General features: G+C 41.3%; 1 protein-coding gene across 8 annotated transcripts in view; it reads right to left on the reverse strand.

Annotated features, from left to right (window-relative positions):
* Positions 1-26,307, reverse strand: part of PALM2AKAP2 (PALM2 and AKAP2 fusion) — a 262,585-nt gene that overhangs the window by 184,482 nt on the left and 51,796 nt on the right. For all 8 annotated transcript variants that reach the window (XM_074932056.1, XM_074932057.1, XM_074932061.1 and 5 more), the window contains exon 3: positions 19,347-19,477. In XM_074932056.1, coding sequence (XP_074788157.1) covers positions 19,347-19,477 — 131 coding nt within the window. The remainder of the gene's footprint in view (positions 1-19,346; positions 19,478-26,307) is intronic.

Below are 26,307 nucleotides of genomic sequence, written 5' to 3' on the forward strand. Positions count from 1 at the left end.
ACCCATTAGAGAGTCCATAAAAATTTTTTCTTTCGATTTTGACCGAACAGTTTTTTGACAGTATTCTATCTATCTGCCTTACAGTTTTGTCCAAACCACATTTCTACTACTTGATTATTAAAGTATTAGTGTCTCCTTACCATCAAGGTAACTGGCACCCTCAACCAACCCGGAGCTATAAGCTGCCTGTCAAGGAAGCTTGTGTATCTTGACAGGCCTTACCTGATAAATTCAAGTTGTTTATAATTCACTATGTATTCTCCTAGACAATCACAAGTACTTCTCTAGGACTGAAGTTTGGTCGATATTCCCTAACTCCTCTTTTCCCTGTCCCCTTCGTAAGGTTAAGCATGACATTTGCTCTTAATTATGAACAGCCCTTTTCAAGGTCTCAAAGAGAAAAGGCTCTGAGACTGCTTCACCGGTTCTCCAGTCAGGACAAATCTCACCATACTCAGGTGATCTGAAAACAGTTTGATTTGTCTCAGTACTTTCCAACTTGTTTTTCCCAGTTCTGCTCTGGGTATGTACCTTGTGTAACTGCATTTGCCATCTGATTGCAACACAATTTCCAGTGAAGAATGAAGCACAAAAGAAGGCCTTATCTCGGTGCCATCTATTGTCTTTCCTCTCTGTGGAACAGCAGACAGTATTTTCCTTTGCTTTCTCTCTACTGGTGATATTGACAACGAATCTTTTCCTATTACAGTACAGGACACATCATGCCTCTCTCTGCTGTTTTGGTTTTTGCCCTCACATGCTTTTGCAACTCTATTCAAATTATGCTTAGTGATCTCAACTGTTTTCCAATTACTGTGAACTTTTTTCTTTGCTTAGAGCCAAGAAAAAGTCAGTGATCTAGTATGGTGAGTCTCTTACTACAACTCTAACCTTTCCTCTGAGCCAGTTTGTGCTTTTATAGTCATTCACCCTGTGTAACTCCTCTACTCATCAAAGTTCTCAGTTATAAATTCTTTTGAGTTTATTGAAAACTGCCTATCTCAAATCTATTCTCTTTTAGTTTTGTTTTCCATTTGTAGCTCACAGATTTTGTAATTTCATGGTCAGCCTAGAGGCTCTCTAACCTTTCCATCTTGAGGGATCTCACCATGGACTAATAACTGATGCACAGTTCATGAACCTCCTCTTTCTGCATAGTTAGCTAAAAAGATGAGTTCAGGCTCCAAAGATTTGCTTTGCTGTGTAAGGTGAGGTTAAGATGATTATGATGATTTTTTTTTAATTAGTAGAGTTTTTAATTACTTGCTCTACCTGTAGTATTTCTTCTACTGGACCTGTCAGGAAATGTTACTAGTTAGATGAATTTGAGAATGGTGAGTCCCAGAATGTTTTTCAGTAATATTAGGGTATCTTAGAAGCTTCTGGTTAGGAGAAAATTAAAATGCAAAAGCTATTCTTTCCTCACTGATACCACAGCTTCTTTTTAGATAAGCAAAGAGCAAAGCTACAAGAATGCTAATCACTTTGGGACGTGAAGAACAAAGAGTTTCCCTCTCTTCTGCAAATCTACCCTCCCACTTAATTAAAAAAAATAGTCTCCCTTGGAGGATAATGAGGAAAAGAGGGGAGTGGGGAGCAGAAGTAGTAGGAGTCAGAAAAGAAACCTGTGCTAAAACAGAAGGTATAATTTTGACATTTCCTGATTCCGTCTGGAATTAAAGAATCAGCCCCGTATCACCTGTGATCCTTTTTTTCTGGGTTAATAGGATCAGTCTGTGTAGTCCAGCCCTTTCCAGACATGCTCACCCAGGCTGGGCAACACCTGAAGCTCATCATGGTCCCTGCTCAGAGAGCATGGACAATGTAGCTGGCAGATATAAGGCTCTGCAATGCCACCAACTAAAACTCACAGGCATGGGTTTGCAAATTGCCCCCTTTTGGGGTCCCTGGAATGAAAGGAGGCAAAGAGGCCAGGGTTAAAGTGTGGAAAAGCTTTTTGTACTCCCCAGCGCCCACTCTGCTATAGAGGGCAAGAGCATCCCTGCCCACTGCCCCAGGGAGTAGCAGGTAGGGTGGGACAGAGGGACAGGGAGGACCACACCATTGATGGGTGTGGAGGGGCAAGGAGGTGCAGAAGGAAAGGAAGGTTTCACCATAGAGCCACGTCGCATTCCTGCTCATTGATAAAATGGGTTTCAGTGACCAAAGAGGAGTGCATGAACCCAAATGTTGCCTACAGACCTAGCTGCCTGCCTTGAAGTCTGACTGTAAGGCAGATCACCTTACTGGCATGGGAGAGGAGAGAAATCTGCAAAAACCAGCTGTTTCTCACAGCTCTTTGAATCACAATGTTGAAGAAGTTAAAAAGCTCTTAAAAATAAAACAATGAAATAAAACAGAAACTAGAGGCTTTGCAGGAGGGGAGAAGATGGATATGAAGAGCAATTAAGAGAGAGAAAGCTGTGGGAGCTGTTAAAGACTGGGCAACTTCAATAGCCCTGAGAGCTATAAATCCTCACAATTCATTCTAACAACAAATGCTAAATCCGTTCAACTGCAGCAAAAAAGCAATGACTCTCCATCCCTTCCTCTTCCTCTTGTATGTCCCAACTGGTGGGGAGAGAAGAGGGACAATGAATATTTTATGTCCTAATGAATAACTGGTGCATGCCTCTTATGCTGTATTTCAGGTATGTCACAAGCAGTATCCACTGCATGAAATCAGTCTGGCCCTGAAAAGTAGAAGTGCAGCTAACCACTATAGAGCAGTTGCATATTAAAAAAAAGTGGCAACAGGAGCTGCTGGAGTACTTTTGGTTATTTTGAAGGTGATGCTTTATCACTTTACCTTGACTCTCCTTGGAAAGCTCTCTTCTCTGCCTGCTGAGGTTTCTCAGTTCTTTATTATTTCACCCAGCAAAAACGTGACTCTTGCTCTCCAGGAAAAGCTGGAGAAAATGGAATTTTCAAACCCCTCATTATGCAAACCCTCTCAGCACGGTCTCACAAACACCATGATTGAGCATCCCTGGGGCAAATGGACACACTGACAAACTTTGTACACTCTAGGCTATTTCCCAGCTCGCATTCCTCCCAGAGTAGACACAAAACACTACAATTTGTTTTGAGGACATTTTCTGTGAAGGAAAGAAAATCCTTCAAAGAATTACCTAAGACTGGACCATGTCCAAAATAAATATGTTCAGATGAAAATAATAATTCCTTCTCAAATATGCAGCAATACAAATTGTTCTCAGTACACAGAACAGCATGAACTTCACATCATAAACCAGGAAATTTATGTTCCATGTCCTATTTCACTGTCTAGCTGATATCAGGAAAAGATTCCTTTACCAAAAAATCAGATTAATCCAACATAGATCTGTGTAAGGGTTAATTTGGCCCAAATATGTGGGACCAAATTGGTATATTACTGGCTACTACAGTTTCTGGGAATCTCTTTACAAATTTTTTGTGCCAACTGGTAAAAATTTTCACATATTTCAAAATGCAATTGAATGAGAAATCTCAGATCTCCCCAGTACATGTCACTTCCTTAATGATTGTTCTTTGAAATAATGTAATTTGTATTTAGAAAAAGGAGTAAAAAAACCACAACACATTTTCAGCTTTGTTCATGCATAACCATTTAGCCTATATATATACCTAATACAACAAGAAGCAGTTTAGCCAGACATTACTAAACACAATCTACTTCTTTCCTAATCAGACACCACCTATCACTATTTCTTTCTTTTATTGCACTGAATCCTTCTCAGCTCAGCAGCATGAAAAGCAAAGATTAATAAAGAAAGAATCACCTTTCAGAAATGCTGGGTTATTGCATCAAGTTTTTCAAATCTCTTCTCCTTTGGGAGATGAGGTGGCTCAGCAGGGGCTGCTAGGATGGAAAAATATCAATATATTCCTCATCCTATTCAAGATGCCAGCATGAACTTTGCAGTGTGTACTGATGCAGTAAGTGCTAAGACAATCCACTTAATGAAGCTGTGAAATGATTAAATACCACTACTTTTAATGACAAAAAAGACATATTCAAGACAGGTAATTTTGCAGTCACCCCCTGCAGACGCTACAGATGACAAAATAAGTACTGGAAATAAGGAAGTAGTATCAGACCCACAACTTTGCTTCAGGTGTTTTTGTTTCACATCCATTCCTGTACAAGGACATTCTTGACCTGGGCAGCTTCCAAAAAAAAAGCTGTATGATCTTGTTTGCAAACCAGACAAGTCTAGAACAGCTTCACTGAAGCAAGGAAGTTTGTGATTTAGTCAGGAAAACCCAACAGTGCTCATGTGCCTCATAAAGCAAATCTGGTGCCCAAGGGAGTTCTGGTGGTGGTTGCTGGGGCCTGCTGAAACACAGTTGTCTGCACCAAGGAACCACCTGTAAAAAACATCCTGTTCATTACATGCCTTCATTTGTCACATGCTGTATGTAAGCAGGTGTTCTCACTACCTCAGAACTACAGTGCACTCTCCTGTTCTCCATTCACAGTTGAGAGGGAGAAAGTGTGGATATTCTGTTTTGCTTTCTTCTCTGAAATGCTGGCAGAGTGAAATGACTTCCCATAAAATGCTGTGCAACAGCAGCCTTCAAAAAAGTGGTGTGAAGCAATCTACACTGCAGGCAAGAAATTTGTTTGTCCTTGGGATCCCTGGTAGACTTGGGCACCATAAGCCAGGACATCAGGATGTGGCTCTCATATATCGTTGCCTATTGCTCGCAGATATCAAAGCACTTTTCAGTGATAACATTTCCAGTCCTGAGAGAGGGAAAACTGAGGCATGGAGGAAGGGAAGGCATTTCTCAGCTCAAGTTTATTTTTGAAGTTCTTTCTCTCTCCTATCTGTCGCAACAATGATTTTTTGGCTTTCATGTGATATTTCAAGCCTGTCTCTTCTGCTAGGAAAATGACACAGTGATGAGAGAGAGCAAGTCCTCTTTTGTGTGTGTGTAATTTTGGATGACTCTTACACGGTGGACATTGGTCTGATCTGTAGGGGGTCTGATAATGTTTCTGTTCATGTTCTGTGAGTTTTAAACGAAAGTGTTTAACAAACCAGTGGTAACACAGCAGTGTCTCTCTGTTATACCCAAGGTTTTGCATTGCCTTAGGTGGTATCATTCTGACTACACCAATCCCTGTTAATTGAAGTTCTCAGAGTAGAAACTGTGTACTACCAATGTTAAGAAAAAAAAAATAGCTAATTATGAAAAAAATAGTTCTCAAAACCTTGTTGTGAAGCAGACTTCTATTACTGGAACTTGTTTTCAATCCATTCTTCCAGAAAATGTATATGATTTTCAGAGATTGCTGTCCAGACTAAGCTGGACTCTTTATCTGATGCTATACAACCATGAAAGACTTTTCCTGATGGCCTCAACAGGAAAACAAAATAGTTTTTCTGTGACATAACTTCAGTATGATTGATGAGTTATATTTGTTGAGCTGACATTAAGAAGCAATTACATGGCTTTTTTTGTCTGTAGAGTGGTTGCTCCTGAAATCACTTGTCTAAAAGATGACACAAGGGAGTGTTGGCCGCTGCTGCCTGCCTGGAAGCCTACTTACTGCTGCCCATAGCCTTACAACTGGGCTTTCAGTGATCATACATGTGACATTAAGAAGTTACATCTGACTGGGTGGGTACTCACAGCCTCTGGCAAGTGGTAAAATATTTTAGGTTATGCCTAAGTGAAAGTGCAGTTATTGCACATGAAGAAAACAGAGCTGAGTATCACCATGTTCTTGGCATGGTGAAATCCTTCAGTTATCTCATGCTGAAGCCTGCTCCTGGACACCACAGGTCTCCCCTAAAGATGACCCCAATGGGGTAAGGACTCTAAGGCATGAGGTACTCGCATGTTTTGGGACATAAACACAGTACATGCACAAAGCCTGTTGCAGTTCAGTTGTCTTTTCCTGCTACAATCATTCCTAAATGCAGAATGTTGTTATGATGGCTTTTGTTTCTTTGGTTGTTTTTTTAAAAATTATTTACTGTCTTAGCTGAAAATCCTACAGCATCAAAACTGGAATGTCGCTGTAACAGATATGAAACATCTCCCCCCCGGGTCAGAAGCAATACCTTAAATTCCTGGGAATAACTTGTGAACAGTGGACTAGATTGTCCTCACAGAACCAGATGAATGGCTGGCCCCCTGTGACCCATCTGGAATGGCATTTGGAGGGTGAACTGGGTTCTCTGGTTTCCCAAGGTGGATGCTGCCAGCAAGATGAGGATTACAAGCCTGGCTCTGCTGGTGACATACTGCTGCTCTGCAGCAGCTGCTGCCTGAAACACGATTCTAAATTTAGGAGCCTTCTGCCTTTCTGAGCCCATTCCAGGTGTGCCAAGCCATAAAGAGATCATCAGAAAAGTCTGAAAACCTTTAGGCTGTGACTTACCGGTATTTCATTTTGTCCTTCTATTCTTTTCAAAGTAAGAGGTTTAGCTTCAGCTGAAAGTCTTAACAAAAGTTACTTGGGTTGTTATGACTGTTCTTTTATCTGATGGACCTAAAGAAAAACATCTCACTCCACACGGGGCTGCCAGCCCACTTCCTGATTGCAGTGTGGGTTCTTGTGAGTGTCATTTGTATAAAATTCACTGTTCTGATTAATAAGTACCCTTAAATTTATAGAGTGGAAAGGAGGCTAAGGAGGGACTCATACATGGAAACTGTATTTGCAGTTTTCTAAATACATAAAAACACCAATATGCACAAAATAAAAACCCTGAATGGAGAAGTTGTCATGTAAGGCTTAGGGCTCCAAGATCTAATTAAAGTTGTTTTCTCTGACTCTTCTTTGACTAGAGTGTTACACACTCCCAGACACATACACACTCTCACCTATCATCAGTAATCCATGTTTACTGGGAATATATGTATTGTTCATATTTTGTGTAGTTAAGATTCTGTAGGAAGCTCACATTTCCCAGGTGGTCTTCCTACAAATGAAATGTCCTTTAAAATACCCCAGCTGTAACTACACCATTTAAGGGCATTTTCCCTGAGCTACCATTAAAGATGACAGGGTCTGTGCTGGAATTGTCTCCTGTCTCTGGTATCTATTTGCAAAGAACATGTGTTTTTTCTGGTGCTAAAGATCTATGTTACGATTTGATTCTACCACTTGGTTGCAGACTCTACTTACTTACCTGGCAGGTCACTCAGCTTGGAAAACCTAGGCTCTAGTCTATACTTTTGGTCCCCACTTCCTTTTCTAGTGATTGCTTGCCTCACTGGCTTATATTATAAAGTATTTGCAGCAAAGAATATGTATCACTGTGCACGGCATCCAGTGGGGTGATGGACCCCACCTGGAGATCTGTGAGGATCCAGGATTCCTGGATCACTGTATACAGAGGGTTACCACAAAAGAAGCCACAAAAATCAATGTTTCATCCGTTTGCATGAAAAAGCATGAAATGCGTTTGCCATTTTCAGTAACCCTGTCCAAAAGCACTGTGGATTCAGTAGGCTGCAGATTTTTCTTCTTCATACAAATGACTAGAAGAAGCCTTTTCAGACATAAATAAAACAAGCTCAGCTGTTATTGGGCAAGGATAAGAAAAAACACCAGCACATGAGAAATGTACGAATCATTTGGGAATTGGATTTTGACAGCTGAATTAAAAAATAAAACACATCCAGGAATTATCAGCAAAAGCTACCCATTTAATTATACAGCTGTGTTACTCCATAGTCCTGAGGCATCTCAAACAATGTCTTCAGCACCACTAGAAGTGTGATCGCAGCACCGAGGGACGTGCCCTACACACCTAGAGCTTGCACGGTTTGAGCACTGATATGCATGAGACTGCAGCAATTTAGACAGCTAGCCAGATGAGTGGATGAGCAGACCATGCTGTAGCTTGTGCCTGTCCTGCCCCAGCTACCCACAGATGGGTGCAAACTACCACAATCACTGGGACTGAAGCCAGCCTCTGATTCTGATGTAATCATGCCGCAGTGTGAAAGTCTTCATCAGTTTCAGTGCTACTCAACAGTGTGTTAAGATACCTGAGCTAGCTTAGACACCACCAGCAGCCAGGCAGTGCACAGTCAAACACCTAAGTATTTATGGAGCTGCTTCATCTTGCTGCAGCTGCAGTGCAATCAGCACGCAGGTTCAGAGCTAGGTGAGTGATTTTATGCTTCTTCTTCAGCACCAAAGCCTAAATGCAGTAGATGCTGCTGAACATTTTAAACTTGCATGTCTTTTACATATTAGAGAGTGAATGCATTTCACACCATAACTTGCACATACCATCTGAACACTACATTGCTTTTCTCCTTTCAAATCATGCTGCTCTGATACATAAAAATGGTGTGACAACCAAGAGCCAGACTTACAGTCCGCAAGAAGCACAAGTCCAGTCATACTGTGAATCATTTTGTTCAGTGAAAGGCTGTTCTTTCCTTTCTCTAGAAGCATGGACTATTTGTATTAATAAGCATCTATTTCTTACTTATGTTGCCACCGCAAAATAAAAGAATGGGAAGAATTCTAAAGAATGAAAATTTGCACAGGATATCTAAGTGGCACCAGTGAGTTTCCCTTCATACAGTGAGAAGTAGTTCCTGTACCGAAGAACTCTGCTCACATTATGCTAAAAGTGTGAAAAAGATAATTACACAAATGAATACTGAAATAGGAGATGTGGAAGAACTGTTGCAGTACCTTGCTCCAAGTCATGTAAGAAATTGGTGGTAGAGGCAAAAGTTTAACCCAGGGGTAATCTGGCTTCATCCTGTCATGGCTGGTTTCTCCCCTTGAGGCAGTTCCCAGGGATGCACACTGCACCATTTACACGGTCTAGAGGAACACAGGATGCAAAGACCTGGTTCCTGTGTCTCTCCAGTTACTGACTTCAGACTGTCCTGCTGATGTTGCCTAGAGGGTAGATTATTTTTAAACACTTTTTATTTCAGTATGTTTTCCAGTATAGAGAGGTGGTTGTACAGGGCTACCATAACCTCTGCATGTAGAGCTCATTCCATTTAAGTGTCTGTACTTTTTGCTGGTAAAAATTGAATCCACGAAGGGAAGCTTTGCTTATGCAGCTGCATTAGTAAATATGTTCTAGTACAGAGTAGACATAATTTAACAATCTTTCACACAAAGGACTAAACACATTTTCCTGGGTATGGGACAGTAGAAGCATGGTAATTGCCCTGTCAGGTTCTTCTACACCAGTTACAATCTACATGCTTCCACAGCTTTTTGAAATTTCTATCTCATCAGTGATCCAGTTATTCAGAATCAGCTTCACCTTTCTCGGAGCATCTTTTTCCTCAGCAGGTGCTTTGGTTTTGAACTTACTTGTGTTTTTAGGACTCTGGTACCATACTGAGGTGAATCTGTCCTGACGCAGACTGACAGCTACAGAGAGGGAGAGCAGATTGCTGTTCAAGCCCCAGCAGCCTTATGTTACTGACACCTAGAGTGTATCAAACTCTTGTTCACAGATTCTTTTACACAGGTAGTATCCAGCTGGACTCATTTCAGTATATATGTCTCTTCTACTGTCTCACAGCTATGACTCCTAGTATATCAGGTAGTCTTCATCGGCTAAAAGCCTTTTAAGTAGCATGGACATTGTCCAAGTCTGACTCCCATGCCTTGTATGAATTTACTTCACCTCCAAATATTCTTTGTAACCCATTAATAATATTTTAAGGTCATAAGCCAGTCCAGTTGCTTGAACTTGCTGATCAAACTTTGCAACATGCTGTTTGTCCAGGAGTCCTAATGCCAGCTCTGGGTGTTGATTAAGTAGGAATCTGTGGTAACGCTCTGCTTTATCTGGCCTTGAACTCATCTTTTATGTTATTGGTTTTGCAAAATATCTTTTTCTTGTTTTTTTTCTTTTATTTTTTTTTTCCCCTACTGCTTGGCAGTACTTGTGACATCCCTGTCAAGTCTTTTTTCACCTGTGCCAACAACACCAGGTCACAGAAGATGCCATGCAAGTCTGACTTTGAAATAGCTTTAATCTATGTGCTTTCATTGTTTAATTTCTCCCACTGCCTCCACTTATTACTCCCTATATCTCCCCTATCTGTTTTGCTGCCCCTCTGCACATCTGTCATATGAAGTCAGTTTTCTAGTTTGAGTTCTTATAGCAATCTGACACTGGGACCTGATTCCTCAGTGTCTTATGCTATAGAGTCATACATCACTCCATCCTATGAAACCCATCTTTGTACATGGCTATGACCATGTTTTATATTTGTAACATGTAGATAGATCTGAGTGCTCTGAATATCCTTCACTGTTGATTTGACCATATCATTCATGTGTTAAATTTTTGGATGGCTACAAGCATTTTTGCAGCACATGGATGTTCCCTGTTACTACTCATTTGCTTTTCTACAGTGAGACTATGATACATGTGCCAGCAGACTATTCTCTGTTTCTGAACATGCCTCCTTGGGACTTTTTTCTTCAACTGCAACTTCTCAATAAAACCCATTACAGCTGTCCCTTTCTTATCAATCAGAATTCCTGACTGCACATCCAGTCTTTGTCTTCTGTGGCCTATCAGCTGGGATTTGCATTAATTTTTACCTTAGAATTCACACATTGCAGCAATTTAAAAACCCTACAGGGAAGGTGATGTGCTTTTCAGACTGCAGGTTTTTAAAAAAATGGCTAAGACTTGCAATGCCCACTGGGTGGCTCCAGACACTGCACCCTGCTCCTCTACCTCTGCCTACCCAGAACTAGTTCAGCTCTGCAGTAATACATGTAAGTGCTGACTGCTGACAAGAATGACAGGGCAGGGCCTGGGGTAAGAAACACATGATGCACCAGATAGATAATTAACGGTTATTAATAACTGCTTGCATCACGGTAGTCCCCAGAGGCCCAGCAGAAGATGGCTGTGCAGGAAGTAACATTAGGGCTTCAATTGCATTCATTGCACTTTGAGAACTTCACTGAGACACCTACACTCAAGGGGGAAGATGGGCTTAGGCAGGCCATGGAGGTGGATGCTCTCTCCTCACTGACCACATGGGGGGGCCTAAAGCAGACAATGCTCTAAATGCCAGTGATTTATTTAAACTCCTGCAGTTATACAGGATAAACCTGACCCTTTGGAACAAGGGAGCTACAGAGGACCAGACTGCAGCAGTGTCTTCCCCGGCTCTGCGAGGACGTGTGTGTGAGTGCATGTGTATGCCTTGGCAGACACAGACACAGCACATAAAGAGAGGTTTGGCAGGGAGAAGGAAAAGTCCTCTGATTTAAGGTGGAGACAGGGTAAATAATCCCTGTAGTAAAGTAAAGAAACACCAACACAATAACATCAACCCAGGCTGTTGCCTCACTTCTGATCCTTCTCTTTGAAAATACACTCCAGGTTTGTCATCTCTTTCAAAATTCTGCATGTGTATGTCACCTCCACACAAGCATGTCTTTCTGTTACTGTATTTCCACAATTTTTTTTTCCATCCACCAACTGCTACATGGACTAACTGTGTGGAAGGAACTGTTTCACCAGGACTGCCTTGTGGTAGGGCTTGTGTACAAGGAAAGCCAATAACAAGCCAACTCCAGCAAAGATAAGCATAAAAAGGAAAGAAATGGCAACTAGTCCTTTTTGTTTTACTCCATGCAACAATCCCATTTGGCCCATGATTAAGATTTAATTCAGATGTAACGAAGTCTGTAATCCCTACTCTTTATGCTATACTACAATTTACTGCTTCAGGAAACCCCTGTCAGTTCTACTAGGCTTAAAAGAAGTGTGAAGATCTTAGACGGCCTTGCATACAGACAGAGTGTGGATAAATACATGCGTTATGAAGCTATTTATTTATTTCCCCATCTTGTGAACAGCAGTACATGGAGAGTCATGTGAAATTTTAGCTTTGACATGTTAAATCCAAGGAAGCTCTAAAGTTATGCTCTTGATAATTTGTCACTGGGCCTCATCTTGTACGGCAACAAAAATCCAGCCTTGTGCAGAACGTCCATTTAATCTAAAGGCTTCAATGACTGAAATTGCATTTTTCTTGCTGAACCTGGCTCAGGGGTAGTAACTGCCCCTTTCAGAAGGGGCTGTAGCACATAATATACTGTATTAAAAGTTTTAATCCATTTAGAAATTGATGGTGGTTTACAATGTGTTAGCTTGCCTAAAAAAAGGTGTCCTTGAAAACCTGCTTCTGTCTAGGGCTTAATTTAAGCCTATATGTCCTTTTCTTTTTGAGTAACATGTATCATCTACAGGATACTGACATGGATGAAGTGTCAGAAGCACTTGAGGTGGAAATTCCTTGATATGTAGAGACAGGGATTTGGAATTTCCTCCATATCTTGCTCCCCATTTAGGCAAATTGGTGTCTTTATCAAGGTCCCTATCTCATACACATATTTGAGGACAGTAGACATAGCTGGAGGGAGCCTGTGCTCAAATTGAACAGTCAATCCTTTTGCCCCCTTTATAAAATGCATATGCATCATTAAGTAATTATAAGCTAGTGAAGCCTAGGAGTTGTGGAAGATCTCAAGATTGCTAATTCTAAACACAGAAGACCAGCATTTAGGCAACTGGCATGTCATTCTGCTATTTTAAGTATGGGCTGAGCTTCAGAACTGAGGTAGTAAGCTGTGTTATTATGTTGTTGTGGTTTTTTTTTATTTTTAAGTGCCACATCTGAACATATTATACCATATATAAAAACCTCAAAACCCTTGCCACCCAGCAGCTCTTAACTCATGGCTTTTCTGAGATCATCCTCCAAGTCCTGAGGAATTCTCTAATGACACTGCAGATCGGGTTCCTTTGAAAATCTGAGATTTCCTGTTGTTGAGACTTTTTGTCTGGTTTTGTTTTCATCTGTGTTTTAGTAAGAAATATATCACTTAAGAAATGCACCCCAATAAAAGCTTTATGGGGGGTGAAGGATGTGCTGTTTTGGAAACCACAGTCCTTAGGGGTTGCTGAAACTGGAATTTGTGGAGCTTTGGCAGATGAGATCTGATATTGATCAGTCTTAGTGGAGAATCAGACAGAGAACTTGGGGACAAAAAGCTGATCCTGTGCAGAAAGCTTGATCTTCCCTCATAAATTGAGCAGAATGTGGAGACACTGCCTGGCTCTGAGGAGACGTTTTTGCTCTTTCACTCTTAAGAGAGCTCACCCAGTGCAACTGATCATACAGGCAGCGTGCAAAGGCAGACTGAAGGCTTGTTTACAGCTGCATCTGGCATTCTAGGTAAAACCCTAAAATGCTGAATAAACAGTGTTTCTGATCATTTTCTCCAGCTGTCATCAATGTGGAAGTTGCAAAACTCATGCTCATGTGGACCATGCACTTGGAAGACACACTGTTGTCTGCACTAGCGTATGCTTCAGCAACTGTCCATATCTCTCTGGAAGCTAAGACTGAAGGGAAATGGATGAGAGAGGTTTAGGCTTGCTAAGGAGAGGTTTATGGCACCTCTGGTCCTGGCTTGCACTGTCTGCTCTAGGGGAGGTCTGAGCAGCTGTTTCTGACATCAGATTATCTTTCTTTTGAAGAATGCCCCCTCATCTGTCTTACGTGCTCTCTCTCTCTCCCTCTGTCATGCAAAAACTATTAGTAGCAGTCCCAAGTGAGACTGAATTATAGCCAGAGTTCCCAGCCTGAGACATGCTAAGTTTTTATCCTGGGAAGAATAAGCAGGAAACAAACCTTGACACTAGAAAGAAATGACAGAATGGACATTGGGAGGAGAAACAATGCTAAAGGTGCAGCAGCCATGACAAGCTCAACTGAACCACAAGCTTGTTTTTGCTGGACTCTATAATGAGAAGAGACCCCACCTAACATCAAAGATCTCAGACTCACAGACTATTAATAAGATAGTGTATGAATAAGATTTTATTTTATATATATCAGATCACCTTGGTGAGAGTTTTCTTCTCAGGGCCTAGCCCAGCCTCTCTGACAATACTCAAATCTGAGCATTTACCTGGAAAGATTCAGTTGCAGTAATGGAAGAAGAGGACAATTCTTCCAGCTTTGGAGAAGTTTTACCCCCTTTTAGATCTGCTTCTCTCTAGATTAGGACTTCTGTCTAATACCTGGTAAGCAGAGATAGGTCAAGAACAGTAGAACAGAGAGCCTCACACAAACAACCAAGGCACCTTTTGCTTGAGAGAGGTGGTGTCATCTCTCTTGTGTAAGCTTACATTCAGCATCTCTTTTGGTCCATTAGGTTAAGTGCTTTTCTTGGATGGAAGCTGTGCTTGTCCTGCAGTCCCTCTCACAGGTATCTTTCAGTTCAACACTTTAAAATACTTTCCAAGGTTTTGAAAGAACAGCAGTACTCTGTGATGGGAACTGCTGAGAGGGAGTGAGTTTTTGCATGTACTTACACCTGCCTGTATCATCAAGACAACAGCAATCAGCAAAGACATGTGCTCATCCCAGTAAAGTGCTCATGACCCCTCCAAAGCACAGAACTGCCCTGCCAGCATTATCATCAGGCTATCCTCCATGCTGCACCACGATGGAAGAGCCTTCTCTTAGAGGTGACAGAGCTATGGCTCACCAACAGCATGCACAAGGGTAAAGGAGTCTACAACCACAAAGGGCTTTTGCAAATGTTAGGAGTTGTATGTGTTGAGTAGCCCTGAGTAAATAACAGGGGATACACATACACCTTGGCTGCTGTCCTGCATTGCTTCATCCCCAAGAGCTGTCACAGTGCCAAAGTGCCACAAATATGTCTTGGCTGTACTTTTTGGGGATCTGGCATCCACTGCTTTAAGCTGTCTGCCTGGTCCACATGTCCAAAAAGGCTTCTCTAATAGAGCAATAGTTTGTCTGTCCGTGGAGTTGATGGGTACCTCCTCATGCAATGTGAACAGATTCATTGCTCCTCACTGAATGGATATGCTACTTTACTGAGAACTTAGTTCTGCAGGTTTCTTTTTTCCAGGAGCACAAGTAGTCCAGTCCAGTCCTGGTATCTCATGCCAGTGTCTGTCAGCAAGTAGGGAGATACATTATCACAGATTATTTAATTTTGCCATGATACAGGAAAGCATCAGAGCAATGAAAACTCTTCACCTTTGGTAGTAAACACAGGCTGCCAGCACATACTATAATGTAATCTAGTGAAACAAAATAATTTTGGGAGTATTTCAAATGCTATGAAGGAACAGCAGGCTTTGGGTGGGCTGCTCTGCTCTGTGAATGCTGCTGGTTAATACCCAGATGTCGAATGCCAACTTTCCATTCACTGCTGCAAAATAACAGACTGTCATGTGGTAAAAATAACCATGGGAGTTATGCAGCACATTCCAGCACTTGTTTCACCTACAACACACTATCAGAAATATATCTGTGGAAGCTCAATGGGCATCTGTATCAATGCTATCCCAAACAGTATCTTTCAGGTTTGTGATTTGGAGAATAAGTTTAAGGGAAGGGAAATGTTTTTCATTCATTTTTTTTCTCCGTTGGTATCATTTACCTAAATAATGGTAGGTAAATTTCTACATCTACCTAAGGTAGATGTAGAAAACGGGAGATCACTTTTTCACTGTGTGACAATGGGAAAGAAACTCAGAAATGGCTGCTTTCCTCTAACATGGACCTGAGATCTTTGTGAGTACACAAAAAACTAAACTAGCTTTAAAGCTTCTCTATGTCTTAGGGACAGTTTGTGCTGAGAGACAGCCTAAATCCACGTCTGGCTTTGCTCTGCCACTGATACAATGGTACCACCTATTTGGCAGCCAGGTTTCAAATATTTAATAATGCAGCAATGCCTTTCCATCATTCCCACTACTGACAGATTTCTAGCCCACTTGAGACTCAATGAATGGTGAATAAGGGGTCCAATCTTCCTGTTAAGACCACCAGACCAACCACTTTTTTAAAGAAATGCAAGACACCAGGATTTTTACATGCAGTGTCATAAGTCTTATTCTGAAGACTCAAGTTAGACAAGCAGGAGTTCTGGAAGTCCAGGACCAAACCTGCTTCAACTCTGCTTATTCTTCTATTTCCACTTTGCATTCCTGGATATGAAAACTGTTTCTAGTGTTCATGTATTTCAAAATCTCTAAACATGTTCAACTAATCCCAACTCTCAAATGATCATCCTGTCTGTAATCCACTGTTACAATGTTCATATGCCTGCAGCTTGTCTTAATCTTGCACACCCTGTTTTTTTAACTTGTATGTGCAACTTGTACTTCTATGTCTCCTGTTGGTGATTTTCAGCATAATGATAGTATTTGATTATTTGTATTGCATTCTCTGTTCTGTTTTATTTATGGTTTTGTGATGCAGATATTTTTTCAGTTGCTTGGCATGAAGTGTACAGAAATGCTGACTAATGTAGGCATCCTTCTTCCAAATGCTTTTGCAGACAAGAGAGCTCATTAAATCATTACACTTACTCGTCTAAGTTTACTCATATGCACATATCCTTGTAAGCTAGAAGCTGAAGTATGTGATTTCTCATGATAACATGGAAGTCTAATAAATAAACAGCAGTCTGTACACTCATGCATTTTTGCTGCCTCAGTTGAAATTAAACACCTCCCACACAAAGGAGAACGGGTTACACTAGCTTAAGAATAAACACTACACGCATGTGTACCTCTTGCAAAACGTCTGTTTTTAGCGTGAAAGTCACTTATAAGTGAATTAGAAAAAGCAATACCCAACTGAAGCATTTGTATTATGTGCAAGGCCCTTAAGACCATCTACAAACCCACAGCTAGGTCTATTCTTTCCCTAAGGTAGAGATATTTGCCTCTTCTGGACAGCACAGACCTACACGAGCCCACAACCTCATTTACGAATGTCAGTCTGGTCTCAAACACTATGTCCTTCAGTTTTCTGCTCTAAGTGTCATAGTTCACTCAGCTTGTCAGACCTACTCTTTACGTCCAGCCTGCAAATAAAGATGGGTATTTCTCTCGTGCTGTGGCTGTCCATGTAGTAAATGCAGAGGTATGAGAAAGGGACCTGCTGAGTGCTTCAGTGTATGCAGTAGAAATGGTGCTCTCTGCAGTGACAATGGGAGGCTCTGACACAAGAGGAAAGGAATGACTGCGTGTTCCCCCTTGTTAAAGCAGGGGCACGGGTGCTGGCTGTCAGCAGAGGTTGGATATTGGCCTTCATGAGTAAGCTTTACCCTGCTCCTAGACCACATATAAAAGACTTTGTATATTTTCCAGTAGGGACAAACCCACTATGTGTGCTATAGACTCTTTCACAGATGTCTTGATACTGCAGCTGCTCTGTGCTTGCACATAGGATGAAGTGTGACTCTAATGAATATGCAAGATCCATGACACAGTGGCCATACAGTCCCCTGGCATCAACTCTATGGCTTATCTTGCAGTAGTTTTCCTTCTTCCTGGTAAAGCAGCTTAGCCTGTCCTCTGTCGCTCTCATTGAGAGGGTCTGGGCTGTTTCATAGTGATCCCATTGGATAGTGCATACTGCACTTCCAAAGGACTGTTGGGCCTCTGCAAACGTGAACGTATGAATGGTCCCCCCATAATCCTCCTCTCTGACTCTCTCCCAGGAATGCAGAGGGGAAATGTGGTGCACAGGCAGCTAAAAAGTCCTTTCAGGATGAGTTCGTTCTCCTTCACTCCTCAGATAACATGCTTGACATCTCTCTTCTTCCTACCTTTTTTATAGCCCTTTACCTTCTCAGCCTATCTTGATGGGATTTGGATATGTCATGTTGTCATAAATGTAAATTGTAATTAGACTAATGCCCTCAACCTTTACTGTCTTATCTCTACAGTACAAGTGTAATATTTTCTCATTTAAATTAAAATAAATTTTTACTATGTTTGGAGCTCCCTTAGGTAACAGGTAAGTTAAGCATGCTACTGAGGCTGTCAAACAAACGTCCTTTCAACTCAGCAGCAAGCAGCTGACCTGTCATTTGACAGATAGGTGGTTACAGCAGAAGAGAGCTCCGTTACTTCCAAATATTCAAAGATTTCATTTCATGAGTGCAGCCAAAGGAAAAAAGCCATACTACAGGGGCAAAGGTTTTACATAGAATTTCATCCTACACTTTGAACTAATTAAGCAAAGCAGGTTTTGTTGCCATCAGTGGTGGTACTCACATAGCTGAAACTGAGCACATGCTGATGTGTTTTGCTGGATGGGGTCAGAGCACTTAGCACCTTGCATCATTCAGCACTAGATGAATTATGTATTACACTACATATTTCTGAAGTTCACTCCATGAATTCTTTCCATCTACTGCATTAATTTATGGAACAAAACATCAGGTAGCATATGAAATATATAAAAAAAAAAGCTTTCTTGCCTTATGTTACCACAGATGTAAAAGAACAATACACATTCTCAAATCAGTTTTAATTAATATGAATCACAAGACAGAGACTAGTAGTGTCAGGCAGCTCTTAGATTCATGCTGATCTATTCCAGATAAAAGCCATCCAGCGTCATCCAAGCTTAGAGTGGGTCTACCTGTATATATCCCCAAAGAAACATTCTCTGTGATTCCTCTAAGAAATTTTACAGGAAATCTGGCATAAGGCAAACTGAGTTCACCAGATGCTAGGCTAATATCTCAACCCTTGGACTGTTGGTCTTATTTGGTTTTTTTCTGTCACTCAGATTACACATTTGTAAAAGCTGTGGTGCCAGATTTGAACAACTATTTCCAGTTTTCTGTCAGCTGAAAAACCTCTAAATTCACATTGCATAAGTGGCAGAAGAAGCATTGGAATTTGTCTGGTGAGGGATAAAAGCATTTTCCTCGTGATTTTCAGAGCTCATTGTTTGTAGCAAAACAAAGGAAAACAGAAGATAAGAGGACAAATGTTCACTCAGGCAGCGACGGGAAACTAATAAAAGGAAATAATTCTAATGTCCAAACCTTGCTTCTGAAAGCAGCAGATATTTTATTTGCTGGTTGCATCTGCCATTGCATTCGAGAAGTCATTTGCACCAGTGAAAAAAGAGTGCAAAAGAGTGTCACCCCTCTTTGAATTCCTTTGGGCTACAGGAGGTGTAAAGCAATGGAGAATCTCTCTAGTGTTAATCAAGTCATACATGTGCATCTGAAGGGGGAACTCGGCCCTCTTTTTAGTTCCCTTGTGAGAGAAATCCATCAAAATCCATTAAACACAAAGATACCATGATGGGTCTACCTTGCAAACCATGGACATCTGGGAGACAAATTCTGGGCAAGTTTGGCTGTGTGTGTGCCTGCTCTTACTCTCCTCCCTGGGCAGCTGCTATCAGCTGCTGCCAGAGATGGAGAACTGGGCAAAGAAGGTCTCTAGCTTTAATGAGAGCGGCTGTTCTTAGGCAAAGCAAAAGGAAAATGTCGCTACCTGTGTATGTTTTCTTCCAGCTTTTTCACCTTCAGTTCATCCTCTTCTGACTGCCTCCTTCTGGCTTCTTCCTCTTCTGCAGAGCCAGCAGGAATTCCCTGTAGCAGCCATTTTTCCCGAAGAGCTTTTGACTGTGAGGTTAAAAAAAAACCAAATCTTAGGAACAGACTGAACAAAAAAACATCTGAAGATTGACAAGGAGCTGCCTCTGCTTCTGAATATTAGATTGTCCCCATTTCTGATGACTGCTTTAGACAGTCGATTTAAACCAATCTATCAGCTGTTTATCCAGATATCAGGTCTTCCAGATTTAGGAGCGTCAGTTTTACAGTATACATTTTATTTAAAATCAATATCTTAATATGAAGTTATTTTTAGTTTCCCATAAAAACAAGAGTTTAAAATGTGCAAATTAGCCAGTCCTGCAAGAAGTGAAATCTTTGAACAAAAGTGTGGATCTCTCATGAATGATAAGGCATGTGCTGGAAGGACTAAAATTATAAACTTCTTAAAGCTTCAAAAATAAAAGAGCAGTGTGCTCTAAAAGTAATGTGTTTAATGAAGTATATAATCAGTCTGCTATTAAATTAATAAAAGATCTTATTTTTGATTTATACCACAGACGTGTCTCTGTACATTTACAGGCATACAGACAGGCAGACACACACATGTATACATTCACACAAGCACACACTATTCCTCTTAACCAGACATATAACACAAATAAAACAAATGAACAAAAGTCTTCCAGAAACCATAGGTATCCCAGGGCATAGCAACACTGTTGCAGAAAGCAGCAATAGTCTACATGCAATAGAATTATTCTTGGGAATTTTGATGTGCTTTCTACACCAAAAACATGGCTACAACCTCACCTGGCCACTGTCTAATCCAGCTGCAGCTCACTCAGGTGACTTCATCAGTGAAGATTCAACAGCTGCAAGCAATTCTTTAAAGAGCACATCAGCCTGTGTGTCTTATTTGTCCCAAATCCTGCCAGAGGGATGCAGCACATCAGTTGGCAGACAGGACAAGGCCTGCTGAAAGGAAGATCAGGAGCCCAAAGCCATGCAGGACTTTGCTCCTTGGCAAGAAGGAAATGGAGCTGGTGGAAATAAACATTAGCCAAGGGACCAACTAAACTAGCCCCTTGCATTGGACCAGAAAAAGGGAGCCTTGGTTTTGAATTTGTAAAGTGATTGGCAATGCTAGTTCAAAAAAACTGTAAGAGCATGTTTCCTCTCCAGTAAAGAGGAGCTAATAAGGAAATCATCAGTTCAAAGAAACTGGATTTCAGAAGCTGCCCAAATATGCCATAACAGAGTCTTTTCAATGCCATGTTTGTCGCTGTAATGGAACCTGACGTGCAAACTATGTATAAGGGAAAAATATTCACCACCAAAAGCAGGCTTCAAACCCAGCCCAAATTAGAAAGATTTTTGACATGACAGACAAGGCTTACTTGTTATTTTTTGAGTGTATATATAGACGTAGTATCTATGCACAAACTATTCTTGTCACTCAATGGCCTGACATCAGGCAATTAGATTTTAATAAGACAGCAGACAGAAAGCAATGCAAAACACACAATTGAATTAGACTTTATAAATTACTCCAGCTTTCACTGACTTAAACTGTGCTGCACACCAGAGGACTTCCAGGTGGGTTTTAAGTGATTTGTATATGAATTAGGATTTCTGCATGACAGAAGAGGTCTTGTGCTCTTGTATCATACAGTCATGATCAACAATCAGACCCACTAATGCTGAAGACATACCTTACTTGGCTGTACTCAGCTTTGCTCATGGCTTCCAAGGTTCACAAAACATTAAGGGTGACTATCTCCAGCCACAGTTTCTGCAGATTGTGGCTCCTTTTGCTGCCACTACCATCTACTAGTGTTTCCTGCCACATTTCATGGGGTGGTAGTGAGATTTCTCTGTGGGATCTTTGCTTTCTTGTTCAACCCAGATGACTACTGCCCAGAATTTTCATCAGCTCATTCAGCAATAGCAATGTGCTATTGAAACGTCCCCTCAGCAAAGGACTCCCAAGTCATCACACGTACCAAGAAACAAAGTGAGGCAGTCAAAGATGGATTTACAGGTCCTGAGGTGCTACACAGTTAACATCCTGTGCTTTGGCATTTAGGAGGTCTCAGTACCACTCAGTGGGTACTTGCTGGGCTAAATCCAGTGTAAAGTGCTGTGGAGGCTGATAATTCTTTCAAAAACTCTTGTCTTTTTTAAAAAAGAGTGTGGCCAGTTGCATGTGGAACTATTTTGCTACATGTGTCATACTCAGCTGTGGTCTCGAACCTGAAATCCTGAGTGATACTCAGTTGGAAAAAACCCCCAGGTTTCTGAAGACCAAACTCAAAAGATGAATGCAGCCTTCTCCATTTTAAACTTCTTTTAGATACAGCTCCAGCTGTCCTAATAAAGCCTTTGGCAAAGCACCGGTGGTACAGCACTGAAGACGTTCAGTAAACAGTCGCTCCTCATTTGCTACAGAAGGACAGATAACATCCAGGATTTCTGTGCTTTCACAGAATCTCCATACTGATGCTCAGATAGGGAGAAGCCAGTCCTTTCAGTGCAACTGCTGTACACCAAAAATAAGATATTTTGTGCAGCTTTTTTTTTGGTCTTTGTTTATATGAAACATTTAAGCTAAAAAATCACTTTTTTTTTTTTTTTCTCTCCCAGAAGCCTCATTTTTTGACCTATTAATAGCATGAATTTGAAACAGGAAAGCATCAATGGGACTTTTAAAAAGACATATTTAGAGACAAGAATGCTATGATCTGCTAAAAATCCTCCCTCTTGGGTGAAATGTCAGCATATTTTATCTAAAACAGGAAAGCTAGTAGCTTTGATGTTTCTGGCTTTCTTTTCAAGATGAAAATTAAGGCATTTGTTAAGTACTACACGAAGGAATCCAGACAAAAAGGCTATAATAAACGGAAACATTTATAAGAAGCATTTCTTAAAATTCAGAGGGTCTATTTGCCAAGCTGTTGAGGGTGTACCTTTACACACCTACTGTAAATACGACCAGCAAACAGGCAGGCACAAATCAGGGCACTGCGCGCAACTGTCTTGCTGTCCAGGAAACGTTTTGTCCCCTGCCAGATGACTGGCATAGTGCTGAAGCAGTGACTAGGGGTGGATCTCTCACCTGCTTAGAGCAAACCTCTCCCAGGGCATTTTAACCAGAAACCCAGGGAGAAGGCTTTGGCACACACGATGAGACCAAGGATGGGTAGGGTGCTATAGGGAGGTAGGTGGTGGTAGAGCTGCACTGGGTGCCTGGGTACGAGACAGTCCAGTGAGGCAGCCAGCACAGGGGCAGTTCAGATGCAAATAAAAGCCAGATGTGGCTTGGAAACAAAAGGTGGTTTGCTGCCATCCATCCTCCACAGCTATGAAATTTGGGTTATGCTTTTTGAAAAAATCTTGCAAAATCTTATCCCAGGAAGAATAGGAGGTGTTTCTCAAATCTGTAAAAGGAGGACGCTGGAATGAGGATGGAGCCCAAAAATAGCTGCTGTACGAGTTACCCCTGCTTAACAATGTTGTGCATTTGATTTACTTAACAGTCTGTGATTAAAATGGCCACAAGCTAGCATTTCAGCATTGCTCCTCCTTCACCGTCTGCTAAGAGCCTTAACTCTCTACTGCATTTTGGAGCTTCTTTATGCACCAAAGTTGTGCTGTATGATTAGACATTGTCAAAATGATATAGGGCTCCAGGACTGGCCAGGCATAGTATTGTGAAAATACAGGCATTTGTACAACTCATTCCAATACTGGAATGTGGATGTGTTGTACTTTCAGGAGGCACCACTCCACCGGTACAACTATGCTATGTACAGTTTGGTATAAGTATTTCTTCATTTACTGCAAAAGTACAATTTCTTCAGGGCTAAATCCTTCAGCAGAAATTAGATCATGTCATTAAAAAGGCTCTCTGTTACTGAAGTGGAAAGGGCACTGGGCTTGCAATGCTCTAGGTCACCACTACTTTCAGGTGATTTAGTTTCTCTGCACACAAGTGAGATTGCAGAGATAACTGGCAGCTCCACATCTATTTCATTCAAGCATAGGAAACCAGAGCAACTTCTGCACAGTGCAAAAAAGGAATAAAACAGGTCACGATTCTGTGAATAGATCATGGGGAGGACAAAAATAAGTGAACAGATGTTGGCCAGGACAGAAAGAAATCATGCCAAATGTTTGAATGCAGTAGACACAATCATGGCCATAAATGTGGTGCACAGCTCCCTTACGTGCCATTTATTCCAGTTTCATGCTTCGGGACAGTAAAGCCTGAGGGCTTTAAGTTGTTTACATTTAGGGCTAAGCAAGGAAATAATGCATAACCCCTCAGATGCATGTAGTAGAATTAATGCTGTATTGAAAACACCTTTACTTTCAATGCTGCATTTTGCTTTAATACTGCATCAAAAGTTCAAGTATTGGGCAACATTTTCTTGCAGCAAGTAAATCTTTTTAGCACCGTTTTCATATATCATAATACCCATTCCATGCAACCTCTGGACTCCCTGCTTATGAAAGGTGATTAATTCTACCTATCATTCTTGTTGATTTCAGAACTACTTCCATAAACATTGCTCATAAAGAATAACACACTTCTAGTCTCACATGAAATGTGGCAGTGTCTTAACCTGAGGCCCAGATGCATTTGCCAGGCTTGCCATTTGACTATTTATGACAATATAAAAGCTAGTTTGTGCTATGCTGCTACCTTCTGAGGTAGTTTCTTCAAGCAGGTTTTTGGGGCTTTTTTGTATTTACAAGTGGGCAATCAGTACTATCCTCAAGAGCAGTGCTTTCTAAAGTGTGAGCACTCCTCCGGCTGCTGAGTAATTTTCAATAAAGCTGATAATCCTGAGGAGAAACAAAGGTCAAAAGTTGACCCAAGACAGCCTTCTCCAGTAAAATGTGCGTACTCTTGAGAAACACTACCGGATGTGGTCTATTCAGGGTAATGATGCTCTTCAGTGACATGCAAAATGGGCAGTAATGATCCCTGGTGTAATTCCACTGAAATCAGTAGCAGGCACTTTACTGAAATCTTTGTCAAATTGAAGTTTTGCCAAAAGTAGTTGGGTTTTGAGGCTCAAAGACCACCAAACATTAACACTTTAGAGATGGATTTATTTGTTATTGTGAAATTATTTTTTCCCTACATGCATTCAGTATTTCTGTCCTGGAAAAAAGGTGAATGTCTGTGGTTGGTTCCTTATCTTCTCAAATCTGCCTATAACCAGCCCTTGCCCTACTGAAATAGTGTAATAAAATTCTTCCTTCACCTACCAGCACGAGAGTCAGATATTAACCCCAAACACTCCCATTAGGATGTCAGCATAACTGGCTGTACTTCAGATTTGCTCTTTGCATTTCAGAAAGCTTCCTTGGTACAACAAGGCTGAATTTTCCAGGCAGATCTGGAGCTCTGGAGGCATCAGTGAGTCAGACTTTGTTGTTTGGCAGCTATTTGGAGCCACCCCCCAGGGATGGCAGCTTTGTCAGCCAGTGGATCAGCTACAAGAGTGAATGCTTCCCAAAGCAGCAGATCCTCCTCTGCTTGTGTATGCTCTCAAGCATGCCTAGATGATAAAACTGAGTTTGCAAGGAACACCAGTGCAATAATGACCGCCACTAAAAGTCCTCTGGGATTCCCCCTTTTCCTTTTACCCCATTCCCGTGACCACTCTGAACACTGCATCTCTTGCTTGCCATATTTTCAGGCAGCTTTCCCTGCTGTCCAGCTGGCCCTAACCCAGCTAGTGCAGTTACTCAGTGGGTCTGGGTCTGACCTGGTGGTGTGCCCCATAATTGCCAGCATTAGCAAAGAGGTCACTGGGACATGTACTGAGATTATTGTTCCTTTGCCAGCAGGCCTTCCCTTGCCTTCCAAAAAATGGGAAAAAAATTTGTTTGCATGGCCATGGTGTGAGCAGGCACACTAATATTAGATGCCCTAACCATTCACAAATAAATATGCAAATGCAGTGAAGGACTGTAGATAGAAGCAGTGCAACAGATAGGTCCATCTCAAAATAAGCAGGTCTTCAAAATGTATTCCTGAGTGATGCTGCAGTATTTCATTTTCCCGTAGGTGAACAAAACAGTCCGACTCTGCCCAGACTGATGCAGAATTTTCTTGTGTAGGGTATCAGTGTGAGAGAGTCTGTTTGCAAAATGGAGAAGAGGTGTGGTCCTCAGCAAGCACAAGAGATTTTACTCTGCTCTGCCACAAGATGGATGTGGCCTTCTATGGCATGACTGGCCCTGGAACAGAACAAGCAGCCATTTCCAGCTTGCTGGTATGATGTGGTTTTGCATAGCAACAAAACTTTATGTTGCCTTTCCAGTCATCTAAGACACTTGTGCTAGCCCAAGGAGCATGTCTGCATGACACATGGGTATATGACTCAAGCATTCCTCAGATTAGGGAATTAAGTCATGCTGAAAAATGTGCAGCTTGATAGTAGTCTTGACTTCAATCACAATGTCCTAGCTAACATAAGTAAAAATCCAACAAAAAAAAAGTATGCTAGCTGGTGGAGTTTAGCCAGCAGAAGTTCAAATAGAATGTTTATAAATCAGATTAAATATTATTCTGTAGAGTTGCAAGCTTGTTGTTATTCTTTGTCAAGAAATGAACAAAACATTTCTTAGAAATATCTTAAGGAAGGGATGTATTAAAAATATTTTTTAAGAAGCATACATTTAGACCAAGAGTCACAAACATTTTCCAGCAGTCAGTTAATGTGTATTCATCACACACAACATTAGAACACATTAACTAACCTTTTTCAAGGGTGCTAAAACCTGCTCACTGTAACTGACAATCTTTTGTGACCAGGCATTGGAGACTGATGGCTTAACCTCTTCCAAAGTTTCTTCTCAGCCACAGAGGAACAGGCCAC

The sequence above is a fragment of the Athene noctua genome, chromosome Z, assembly GCF_965140245.1.
Source record: "Athene noctua chromosome Z, bAthNoc1.hap1.1, whole genome shotgun sequence".
Classification (NCBI taxonomy): Eukaryota; Metazoa; Chordata; class Aves; order Strigiformes; family Strigidae; genus Athene; species Athene noctua.